Source organism: Stigmatopora argus, chromosome 11, assembly GCF_051989625.1.
Source record: "Stigmatopora argus isolate UIUO_Sarg chromosome 11, RoL_Sarg_1.0, whole genome shotgun sequence".
NCBI classification, from domain to species: Eukaryota; Metazoa; Chordata; class Actinopteri; order Syngnathiformes; family Syngnathidae; genus Stigmatopora; species Stigmatopora argus.
The window spans coordinates 11,938,094-11,951,294 of NC_135397.1; the positions used below are offsets into that span (position 1 = coordinate 11,938,094).

Below are 13,201 nucleotides of genomic sequence, written 5' to 3' on the forward strand. Positions count from 1 at the left end.
CACAGGTCCATATGAACTAATTCTGTATCAAATTATTATTACTACTAAATCAAAATGTATTATTACTTTGAAAAGTCACTTTCACCTTGGTCACTTCCCAACTTCCACGTAGCCACTCACCCACACATGCAGACCCATCATCATTGGGCACAAAGCCCTGGTTGCATCTTCTCCTGGCACGACATTTAAAGCTGCCATAGGTGTTGGTGCACATGGGGCGATCAGAGGGACACACAGAAGGGAACTGGGTACACTCATCTTTATCTGAAGTTTAGTGGGAAAAGGGGAAGGAAAGACCCCAAACTTGATTCCAACACAAGGCTATCAAAACCATGTGTAAAATTTAACTCACCGATGCAGCGGCCATTTTCATTCAGTGTAAAGCCAGGACCACACTGCAAGAGAAAGCCTGTGTTACCCTGGAGTCTTGAAAAACAGAGATGGAATGTGTTTTTATGCTCCAAATGTGTGGGACTTGATGTGATTGATCATAAGGGAGCATTGTACCTCTATTTCCACAGTGGGAGTGACCTCATAATCATCTCTTGGATAGTGTATCTCCAGCACAGAATTGATCTCTGTTGGTTCCAAGGGTCGGGCAACTGAGACACCATCTGGCCAGTACACTTCCACATTTGTGGCCATGTCTTTTCCTTAGACAAAAGCATAAAATAAAACAATGTTATTGTAATAGCGCAGTCATAACGTACATTGCATAGCTTCTAAAAGTGGATATGAAACAATTAAAGTTAGGAGCTAATTGGAGTGATGCTAATATGATGAAAATAGATTTTTAAATAGTTTTAAAGTCAATAAAAATACATGATTAAATGGAGGATTCACTATTTGTTCAGCTGTTGTATTAGAATGGGAATCATTTTTAAAAACGTTCAATGTTCACAAATAGTTGTATGATATTCTTTTTTCATGTTTGAATGACTTGAAAAGGCCATTAGACCAAAGTATGTTGTATGCTTCAATAACTACTACTTGCTCATATGTCAAACTGTTTTATGAGACTATTAAACTGTACTTGCACATAAATATTCAAACAAAAGCTTCCCTACTGAAACTGAATGAGACTGTGGCTATTATTCTTTCATTATTGACTGATTTTTGCTCTATACTGTATTGTGTCTCCTTAAGTAACCTCATTTGAACAGCGGGACATCCCATTTAGCAAGAGCCTCAATTCATGTGCCATTTGTGGTTTAAACATATTGGATTGGATTGGATTGGATTGGATAACTTTATTCATCCCGTATTCGGGAAATTTCGTTGTTCCAGTGGCAAGAGGGTGAGGATGCAGGAATAGGAAAGGCATTTTAGACATAAATAGATAGGTAATAGATAGGTAATAAGTAGGTCAAGAAATAAATACATGAATAAATATATAATCAAATAAGCGTGTTGCTTAGGACATATATACATACATACATACACATAAATGTACATGCATGCATACGGTAGGTCTTAACACAAAGCCATTTTTTTGTTAAAGAGCCTGACAGCTGATGGGAGGAAGGATCTGCGGAAGCGCTCCTTCCTGCAATGAGGGTGCCGCAGTCTATTGCTAAAGGAGCTTCGGAGGGACTCCACAGACTCATGCAGGGGGTGGGAGGTGCTGTCCATGATGGACATCATCCTGGTCAGCATCCTCCGCTCTCCCACTTCCTCCACAGAGTCCAAAGGACAGCCCAGAACAGAGCTGGCCCTCCTGACCAGCTTATTCAGCCTGTTCCTGTCCCTCTCCGTGCTCCCGGATCCCCAACAAAGCACTGCATAAAACACTGCAGAGGCCACCACAGTGTCGTAGAAAGTCCTCAGCAGTGTCCTGCACACTCCAAAGGACCGTAGACTCCTCAGTAGGTAGAGGCGGCTCTGGCCCCTCTTGTACAGGGCATCTGTGTTTGTGGACCAGTCTAGTTTGTTGTTGAGGTGAACACCCAGGTACTTAAAATTCTCCACGATTTCAATGTCTGTACCCTGGATGTTCACCTGAGTGGTCTGTTGAGGATTCCTCCGAAAATCGACGACCATTTCCTTTGTCTTACTGGTGTTGATGTAGAGGTGGTTTTGCCTACACCAGTCAACAAAGGCTGTGATGACTCCCCTGTACTCCAGGTCGTTCCCGTCCGTCACTCGTCCAACAATAGCGGTGTCGTCAGAGAACTTCTGGAGGTGGCAGGTGTCTGTATTATGTTTAAAGTCCGATGTGTAGAGGGAGAAGAGGAGTGGAGAGAGCACTGTGCCTTGTGGGGCCCCCGTGCTGCAAGCTACCACATCAGACGTACAGTCCTGGAGTCTCACATATTGTGGTCTGTCAGTGAGGAAGTCGATGATCCATGCGGCTAGGTGGTTCCTTACTCCAGCCTCTTCCAGTTTCCCTATATTATCTCCCATATTATTTGGTTAGATGAAAATCTAGTCAGCAGGTGTGCCTGCAAATATTTCATCTTTACTTGCGCCCATATTTTACGCCGAGGTTGCTAGGTGGTGAATGACTGATGCCTTTAGCAAGTGTGCAATTCTCTTGTGGGCCAAGATGGTGCCAGAAGTTTGTTCTTGTGGTTCGTCAGTGTTTCCAGTGCAGGCCTTGGAGAGATGACATGGACATGGGTGGGCCGAACCGGCCACCGGTTTGTCACAAAACAGGCTAGACTCCAGCTGCAGCACCTGTCCCGCTCAATCCCACCCAGAGATACCTCACTCTCTCCTGGGTGTCCAATCATGCTAAGGGTAACATCCTGATTCTTTACACATTGCGCATTTGACTTTCTGATTCTGCTCATTCGATTTTTCACCATCTGTCATCAGTATGTCATCCGCTTTAATAATTATCTGATTGCTTCTTGTAAAATCCAGGTTTACATTTTAATTTACTGTGAATTACACGTGAGCTACAGAGGTCATCCAATAAATGATACTCAGTTGCAGCAATGTAGAAACTCTGTACAAAAAAGTAGTTGTACATGTGGCCATTGCAAATTCGTAGTGACATGAATCACATTTTCCTTCAAATGTAAGCTTTATTCCAATCGTTTTTTGTCATAGATTGTGTCACAAGTAGAGATGTCCCCAATCCTATCGTGTGATCGGGAAATGGGGACCTATCATGTAATTTTTTAGATGATCGTAACAGATAAGAATGATTTCTGGATTTAAGCAATTCCGTCTTACTTGCACAGTGTGAAATGTATTTATTCATCTTTTGAGATCTTTTCTTTTTACTAAGTTGGAAGCATTTTTTTGAGGATCTGCCAATACAGAGTAGCCATCAAGTGTGTATGTATTTTTAATGGTTTACAAAGCTATCCCAACATAATTGGTGAGAGTGATTTAAACTAAGTGGGAAAATATATCATTTTTGCACATTAGTTGTGTAGCACAAAGATAAATTGAGGATAAATTTCCTCATCTCATATCTCTATTTTCTGAATGGCTTTATCCTCACTAGAGACACAGGGGGTGCTGGAGCCTATTCCAGCTGACTTCAGGCCAGAGGTGGGGAACACCCTGAATTGGTGACCACCCAATCGCAGTGAACAAGGAGACAAACAACCATTCACGCTCACACTCATGCCTAGGAGCAATTTAGAGTGTCCAATCAGCCTACCATGCATGTCTTTGGAATGTGGTAGGAAACCGGGACGGGGAGAACAGGCAAACTCCACACAGTTGGACCAACCTGGATTTGAACCCAGGTCCCCCACTGTAAGGCCACCTCGCTAACCACTCACCCACCGCGACGCCTGAGGATAAATTATGTTTCGGGTGGATGAAGAAGTGAAAATAAAGGTACTATGCCATTCTAAATATATATATATATATATATATATATATATATATATATATATATATATATATATATATATATCACTATTCCTACTTAGCTTGTCAAAAAAATCGTGATATTTCTTTTTACCGAGACCGAAATGTGCCACAGGCTCCATCTCACAGAGGTACCCCGACCCTCCATCGATGATGCGTGTGTGCGGTCCACTTCTCTTTGTGTACAGGACCACTTTAGCTCCTCTAGCAAAGGCACCAAACTTGGTCCGGGGAATCACACGCAGCCATGAGTTTGAGGTTCCCTTTTGGACACAGAACAATATGGAAGGATTAGGTGTATAGGGCTATGGGCAAGTACAGTAAGATGATGGATCTTCATTTGCTTTTTATTAAGTGTGAACCACTACACCACGAGGCAGTTTACGTTATAATCTATTTAACAAATACGGGTTATAATCCTTTTAATGGGTTGTCTTATACTCACAAGGTTAACTTTGTAAATAGAAAGTGGTTGTGCTGCACTTTCACCATGAGACACCAGCAGTTCCAGACGACCATCTCCATCCAAATCAGTGGCAACAGCCCCTAAAAATACATCATTAATGAACAATTCACAGAGCTGTGTAGTAGAATGTCATCATTTGTGGAATTTTAGTGCTCTCTGGTGGCATTCTAAAGAAGTGGTGCTGGACACTATTTGTTCAACACTCACCAGTTCCTCGTCCTTCAGGCTCAGAAGCCTCACCAACATTCAGCTCCTCAATCTGAGGGTCTCCATGCTCTCGCCTGCTCACCCTGCCAGTTAGAGAAGTGAGCATGCATACTGTTAGAGACTATTGTGCCACCCTTTTTTTAATGAAGCCTGTACAAAGGCATGTTTTTCAATTTTGTGTTGTCATGCCAGCCATTTATTACAGATGGACCCTTACAGTGGTGTAGAACTGCACAAAATCAGCATGACAAAAATCCATTAACGCTATAAATTTGTTTGCATTAGTCATAGCTTCTTCATTTCCCTTATAATTTTTAACCATAGTTGAAATGATGTTCAATCAAAATGTCGAATACGATTCAAGACCTATATTTTAAGATTCTAATTAAATAAGATTAGCACTATAAGTTAAATACTTATAGAAATACTAGAAAAATGTTGTAATTTATTTTTGGTGTAATATTTAATCGCAACAAACACATAACAAATAAAAAATCCTCATCCCTGAACATTCCATGGAAATCACACAAGAATATCTGTAATCCACATAAACCAACAAAAATCAATACAAACAGCAATAAACAGATGTTATTTGTTAAAAACAAATATTGTATGTATGGATGTGCATAGTACATATCAATTAAAAAGCAGTGATGTTCCCGCTTTGCACCACAGCATTTCCCTACAGATTGCTTTAAATATAATTAAAACTAAACTAAAAGGCTTGGCAAAATATTGATGGTCATATCGTAGATTAATTAGTCCAAGCACAACAGTAAGCTTGCACTTTAATGGCCTGAGAGCAGAGTTAAACGAGTTGCTTCATCTTCATAACAAACGACAACAGAGCTAAGTGCTTTGGAGCAGTGACCTCCCTCGGACCATCATAGCATCCACATCCGTCAGTGAACCGGGGCGAGCAGGTGTGTTTTGATCCAGAAAACCGCTGGGGCTTGAACTGTTTATTGATATTCCACATATTTGGATTCATCTGGCTAATGGCAACATTCATCAGATGTTTCATTAAACTACTTTGGCTCACGCTAGATAGTGGGCTCTTAACAACTTGATATGAATCTTAAGATTGTATTTAGTGTACTGAGTTCATTAATATTATCTAGCGAGGAAGCCCAACATAAAACTGTCTCTAATGAAAGAGTCACTCATGTGTGCAGGAGGTGGGATGCTAGATACGGATCTTTGGCTGCAAATTATTGCCAGCTTCAAGTTGAAAATATTAAACTGAGTAAATGGCCACAATATTAGGTACACCTGCGGAGGTAGCAGCAACAGAATACCCTTTATAAAGATAATAACAGCATGTAATAGAAATATGCAGTTTCATTCATTGCAAAAAGTATAATGTGTTTAATTATTGCAATGCATAATTATATTTTTTTTAAACATTTTTTTCTTTAGACTACCAGCAACTCGACCATTGCCAAAAGTTACCTTGCATGTCTTGTTGAATGTTTGCATATTTTTCACAATCACAAGGTATCTCCTCTGGTTCTTTAGTCTAAACCTGACAGTCTGTTGCTATAGACAGACCTTGTTTACTGCATTCTGTATATTGTAGCTGTACAATCTCTTGTCTTCCATGCAACAAATAAGATAGCAACACCAATTGGTTTTCCATCGCCAACCAGCCAAAGTGAAGCCATGACAGGTGTCAGATTTCATTACATAAGACACAAGTAGAGGTGCTTTACAGCAGGCATGAGTGGAGTCTCCGAGGTTTATATTCTTAAAAAAATGCCCATTAATACATCAATAATTTCATAATCAGCAACGCAATGGCGTAGTGCTAATCTTTAAGCTCAACAGGCCTCACCCATGGGAAATTTGGCTCAAAATTCAGATCCACCATTCATTCATTCATTCATTTTTCAAACTGCGTATCCTCACACGTGTTGTACGGGTGCTGGAGCCTATCCCAGCTAACTATGGGCATCAGGTGGAGGACACCCTTAAGTGGTTGACAGTCAATCGCAGTAAGATCCACCATTTTATCTCATCTCATTTGCTGAACCGCTTTATCCTCGTTAGGGTCGCGGTGGGTGCTGGAACCAATCCCAGCTGTCTCCGGGCCAGAGCCGGGGTACACCCTGAATCAGTGGCCAGTCGATCGCAGGGCACAAGGAGAAGGACAGCCATGCATACTCACACCCATCCCTAGGGGCAATTTATAGTGTCCAATCAGCCTACCATGCATGTTTTTGGAACGTAAAAGGAAACCGGAGTAAGGCCCGGGGAGAACATGCAAATTCCACACAGGTGGACGTGACCTGGATTTGAATCCAGGACCCCAGAGCTGTGAGGGAGACGCGCTAAACCGGGCCGCCCTCAGATCCACCAATAAACCATCATTTGAAAATAGGCCGAATATTTAGTCAATGAAGAACGCATTTCAAAAAAGCTATAAATTGCTAAATTTTCAAGCAATTTTTAAATGGCTTGGATTTTTTTAAATATATATATAAATGTCAGCGACACAGTAAATCAAACCACATACTCAAAAAAGTTTCAACGTTAAGACTTTATTCTCGCCATCTTGATATGGTTCCCGGGGTGGCCAAGTCCGGTCCTCGAGAGCCCCTATCCAGTCTGTTTTCCATATTTCCCTCCAACAACACACCTGAATCAAATAATCGGGATCAGTATGAAGCTTCTGGACAGCTTGCTGATGAGTTGATCATTTAATTCAGGTGTGGTAGAGGAGGGAGCTATGGAAAAGAGACTAGATAGGGGCTCCCGAAGACCGGACTTGGCCACCTTGCGCCTAACTCTAACCCTAATTGTTAGGGTTAGGTTTAGGGATAAGTTTAGGGTTAGGTTTAGGGTGAGGTTTAGGGTTAGGTTTAGGGTTAGGTTTAGGGTTAGGTTTAGGGTGAGGTTTAGGGTTAGGTTTAGGGTTAGGTTTAGGGTTAGGTTTAGAGTTAGGGTTAGAGTTAGGGTTAGAGTTTTGGTTAGGCGCAGGGGTGGCCAAGTCCCGTCCTTGAGAGCCCCTATCTAGTATCTTTTCGGGATCGGTATGAAGCTTCTGGACAGCTTGCTGATGAGTTGATCATTTGATTCAGCTATAGAAAACAGACTGGATAGGGGCTCTCGAGGACCGGATTTGGCCACCCCTGGTCTAAACTAATGCATTCATAAATCTACCAGCGTGTTGAAAGCATTCTAGTGGTGAAAATCCCTCACGCAAGATTGCGAGTTACCTAAGCCGCCTACTCCATCAAACGGCTGTGTGCGTATGATAGCATGTGTGAACTGATCAAACTGGGAAAATGTATTTACCATGTAGCCAAGCATAAAGCCAAGCATAACAATGGATTGATTAGTCCACTTGGGCTTCTTTATCTAAAAGGTATTCAAAGTGCTTAAACAGTCGTACTTCATTCACCTACCGATGACACAGCATTAAAAGCAATTTGGAGTTGAGTATCTTGCTCAAAGATACATTGAAATAGTCACCACGGTCTACAATTGAATCCTGAATGTTTAATTTGGGAGATAACAATGAATAATCAGCCTGTTCTCAAAGTCAGTAAGGATTGGATGTCCAAAAAATGCTTTTTACTTCTGCACTTAAATAGGCACATTTTATAGTCTTTATGTATTTATATTTTACTTATTTGTGTTTTATTTGTTAAGCAAAATTATCGTATTCGCTTCTCTTCTTTTACTAGGGACGTTTTAAATATAAGTCAAGTTTGAATAATTTTGTCACCACTGGAAAGAAAACACTGTTACCTCAATAATGACATTGTCCATGGCTAAACTTTATTTTTATGTGTTAGGGTTTGCTGCGGTACCACCAGAACTTACCGAAAAAGTCTGTTGGCCGAGGGTCCCCTGTAAGCAATGTTGTTGAAAAAGACTTCCAACTCGTTGTCATTGTCAAAATCTGCTGCAATAACCGTGCGGACCGGTGATGGCATGGAAAACTTTTGTGAGGATATGTCCTACAAATGAAAGAACAGGAAATTTTAGGTTTAAAGCAAATCACATGCGATGATGCTACAAAATCAATTATTTTTTACAGTGTGTGTGTACTTGGCTCATTTTCAACCTTGAACTCACAAGGTTATTTTTCGCAGCAGATCACTTTAATATTATACTTAGCTGGTATAGTCCTTGACTCAAACACTAAACTGTCAAACGCTCACCCCATCACTGTAAAGATTATTTTAGTTGGACAGGTTGTATTCACCAAAGTAAACAGTATGTTTCCTTAAAAAATAATCCAGCAAATATTAATCAGTGGTTTGGGATATGAAAGTAACAGATGTTTAGCTGCTTCATTGATGCAGTGATAAGTCGGGGAAGAATTATAGAGCAGCCCTTCACCACCTCCACTATTTACACCGTGTTTTAATTATAAGGCTCATAAAGCTGCCGGGGGGTTGACCTTCTTGCTTTTTAAGGTGAAGGAGAGCCAATGGCCGAGGGAGGCCGTGAAGAGGGGGGCTTTGGGCATTCTGATAGATGAATGATAGATGACAATGACCTACTTTACTATTGAAAATCTGCAGCAGGAAATTTAGGAATTTTAGCTATGATATGGTCACTGTCCAATGAGAAGTAAGTGTTTGAATTTGTTACTTTCTTAAACATTTTTTTAAAGTAAAGGAAAATATTGGTACTAGTTTATTTATTTATTATTATTGTGTATTTTTCTTTTTAAGGTAAGGTAAAGTTCAATATCGCTATAAAGTGCCTTTGGCATCATCATCAGAATCACTCAGCCATCAGGAAAGCAGAATAACAAAACTCTGAGGTCTCATTATAAATGGCCAAATATTTGCAGTACCAGCACAATGTTAAGACTTTTAAAATGGGTTTCCTTCCTCCTTGTAATATTACAAGATTATTCTCATTATATTATGGGTTTATTCTTGTAATATAATGACTTTATTATCGCAGACTTTTTCTTTTGCTTTCTTTGTGTGGCCCAAAATACTCTTGTAAAAAACAAACACAAACTAACTAAACCAAAAAAGACTAATCAAAGCTCTTAAAAATGTCTATTATTTATATTTTTTAAGCAAAGGGAAATACTACATTCAACTCACAAATCTCTTTTTTCAATGAACAGAATTAGAGATTTTCCATTTCACATTGCGCTCATAATGCATGCAATTTTAAACTTTCCATAATTTTCCCCCAAACAGTTGAAACTGTTGATTTTTGAGTTGTACAACCTCAGTGGATTTCAACTTCAATTTCTGTAATAAAGCCCATAACCTAAGACAGCTACTCTTGGATATCTTTTTCTTTTAATGGTGTGCATATGCCTGTGTGTTGGCGTGTTCAAACAATTGCTAAGGAAAGCGCAGTAATACATTTTAATTAAAGCACAAACAGGCTAATCTGCACTTTCCACTGCGGCGGCAAGCTGCTGTTTCAGCCCAATTTAATTAGCGGTTTACTAGAGTGCTACATCGGCTTCATTACGCAAGCCAAAGGTCAGCATAGCATGAGGGAGTGTCAGGGGTTCTGTTGTGGGCTCCTGATTGAACAAGATTTCTCAGAGAAACAAGAAAAAGGAAAAACATTGAGCAGTTGATCCAATTTGTTTTGCGTGTCCACTCATGAGAATATGTATTAATGTTTGTGTCATCCAGAACGGATGATCTCCAGGATAAGGGTTAACCCCTTCTTTGACCTCCATAAAGATGTCTACATTGACATTTATCTCCTGAGTAAATGATGTCAGATGCCTCTGCCAGTTCAAACACTATGCTCATCCCAATAAACAACATCTTATGCTTATGGACACAGCTGATCATCTTTCAAGCAGATAATATTTCATTGTTTCTGAATTTTTGCTGTGTGGGTTTTCTCCAGGTACTACGATTTACTCCATGCAATTGGCTGGGAATTGGTTCAAGGGATACCCCACCTCCTGCCCATTGTTAGGTGGGATAGGCGCTAGCACCCCCGTGCCTTTGTGAGGATCAAGAGGCTCAGAAGATGAATTTTGCTCAACTAGTCACAACCTCCGTCCAATTAATATTAATTATGGCAAAAGAACAAAAGCTCACATTAGCACCTTGCATTCATTAATTGTTACAATGAGTGCACTCAGTCACCTTAAAACCAAAAGAAATGTTTGACAGTGTGATGTAATTGCACAAACCTCAACATGTTCTTAGCCGGTGGCGGTAGCTCCGTCCACTCTTGTTCGTTTTGTGTTTTTGTTGCTTTTCTGTCTTAATGATTTGATTTGGTGATTCTTAATGATCCCATTTACTTTGCTTTGCTTTGTACTTTGTGCTTTTGCCTTGTTGTTCTGCGGCCTTTGCGACTGTACTGTCTAACTTGTAACTATGTGTTTTTATTTTTGTATATTTTTTTATTTTAATTTTTTATTATTATTATTATTTGTATTATTATTTTTTTTTGTATTTTTTTTGTATTTTTTTTTTGTATTATTATTATTTTTATTTTTTTCTGCATTTCCCCCTTCTTGCTACTGTCACAATGAAATTTCCCAAATACGGGATGAATAAAGTTATCCAATCCAATCCAAAACTCCCTTCAGTAATTCTTTTCCCCTAACATAGTAGTTAACAACTACCGTTGCTGCTGATCAGTTGGACATGTCCAAAAGTAAAGAAAATGTTATGTACTGTCAGTGGTCAAAGAACAATATCCATCAATTCAAATGACAATATATGGTATACTAAATTGTTTTGCTGAACCCTCTGATTGGCTGGCAACCAATTCAGGTTTTGCCTACTGCCTAAAGATAGCTGGTGTATGGTTATTTTTAAACATTTAATCCCAGTAGCTAGTTTAGCTGAGTTTAGATTTTTTTTTTCTTTTATTGGCGGTAACAAAAACAAGGAAATATCATTAGATTGTGCGGCTGTTTTGCAGAATATTTCTCCCCAAAATTTCAGTTATATTCTTGGGATCGTTTAACCTTTAAGGCTTTTCAGTTTTTACTTTCTTCCTCTTTCCTTTGTGAGCTATGTGCATGAAATTCAGATGCATACGCAGGCAGGAAATGTGGACTCACCTTGAACCTCTGCTTACGGTTGTTAAGTTGCATGTAAAGACGATGAGGTCCATTCCAGTTGCCATAAACGATGTCCGTCTTTCCATCACGGTTGAAGTCGGCAAGGGCTACGCCTCTGCCGTGCTGCATGGGGTCCTCCACACCTAACAAGAAATAGAGATATGAACCCAATGACATATATTCATTCAGTATATCTAAATATACCAAAGATGGAAATGCACGTAAAGCATCTGATACAGTACAATGCTGTTAGAGCATACGGATGAATTGGTATATCACATTGTGAAGAGTACCGCAGGCCCTTTCCTGAGAAATTGTAGGATTAAATTATACTATCATATAAAAAAAGATATATATACACCAGCAACATTTCAAAACAAAGTCAAGTGTTAGGAACCAGCTCGGAAAGCTCATTCACGTCATGGTGAATTTAGTAGGGAGACCCTTAATTGAGTTAACATTTTGGAATATTATTAAGATCATAATTCAGTATTACGATGACAAGAGCAGAGGGAGAAATTCATTCTTCCCAGAACATTAAAGTGTATATTGTTGTGTCTAGTGAATGAAGTCTGTACAATACCATGTGTAACCTTCCACACTTTAATTAATCTGAAAGACCCATGTTAATGTTGTTTTTTTTAATTGGCAAGAGATCAAAATTGCTCAACATTCAATTATTTAATGATTTAACAAATTGTGTGAGCCATAACGTCTGTGAAGTGATGCAATTACAAATGTATGGATTATTGGAGAAGGACAAAGAACTCACACAAGGATCTCACAGGAATATAAAGCCATTGGTGCACAAAAAAATCCTTCTCAATGTTTGTGGGAACATCTCACAGCCATCAGTTAATTTAAGATTATTTGCATATTAATAGAATTCTGGATATTTCAAAGAACAATATGTTGAAGGGATTTTGACACCTTCATTTATTTATTTGGTGAAAAAAAAAACATACAGACAAGTTATTATTCCTAGTCTATCCTGATCTTTAAACCGTAACTTCCTTCTTACCTGCCTGCTGCGCCACGTCAGTAAAAGTTCCATCCCCGTTGTTCCGGAACAGGAAGTTGGGTCCGTACTCGTTATCACAAAAGACATCAGAGTAGCTCTGGCTCACAATGGGCCCCACGACCACACCCCGGCCTCCTGCGCAGATAGTAATTATAAGAGATGAAAACAAAATAAACAGCAGCTCTGATGAACCCAAACATGCTGACCGTCGTTTGCTGCTTCAAGACTCATTCAAGAGCAGAGCCGTATTTCTATGTGACATTAGTGAGGTGACTACCATGCCACTTTGATACACAACTTCGCTGACTGTCCCCCTCTTGAAAACTGGGTGATGAAAAAGCCATCTTGTGTACTGTATATCATTCACAACTGTTTTGGCACAGCCCCTGAAACACGTCTCTGATGACAGCCAGCTTGTAAAAATGAATGTGATGATGATTGATTTGTCAACACACCGTCCCTAAAAACTTACTGGAATGAATTTTAAGGACTTTTCAATGACGGCCGACAACGTAGTACAGTTTAACTCTCGAGGGTGCTGCTTATCAAAGACAGAAATCACGACCAAAATGGGACACGTTGTCATTTATTATGCTGTCTGTGCAACAAAGTAAGTATCAATCATGTTTGTCCAGGAAGTTACAAACTG

At 39.6% G+C, this 13,201-nt stretch overlaps 1 protein-coding gene across 2 annotated transcripts in view; it reads right to left on the reverse strand.

The window, feature by feature from the left end:
- Nucleotides 1-13,201, reverse strand: part of crtac1b (cartilage acidic protein 1b) — a 29,609-nt gene that overhangs the window by 4,388 nt on the left and 12,020 nt on the right. The window contains exons 6-14 of one of the 2 annotated variants that reach the window (XM_077613282.1): nt 12,553-12,687; nt 11,532-11,674; nt 8,333-8,469; nt 4,505-4,587; nt 4,277-4,377; nt 3,926-4,094; nt 508-653; nt 353-395; nt 121-264 (exon numbers count right to left, since the gene is read on the reverse strand). In XM_077613282.1, the coding sequence (XP_077469408.1) occupies nt 121-264; nt 353-395; nt 508-653; nt 3,926-4,094; nt 4,277-4,377; nt 4,505-4,587; nt 8,333-8,469; nt 11,532-11,674; nt 12,553-12,687 (1,101 nt within the window). The remainder of the gene's footprint in view (nt 1-120; nt 265-352; nt 396-507; nt 654-3,925; nt 4,095-4,276; nt 4,378-4,504; nt 4,588-8,332; nt 8,470-11,531; nt 11,675-12,552; nt 12,688-13,201) is intronic. The other variant, XM_077613283.1, reaches the window with a different exon arrangement.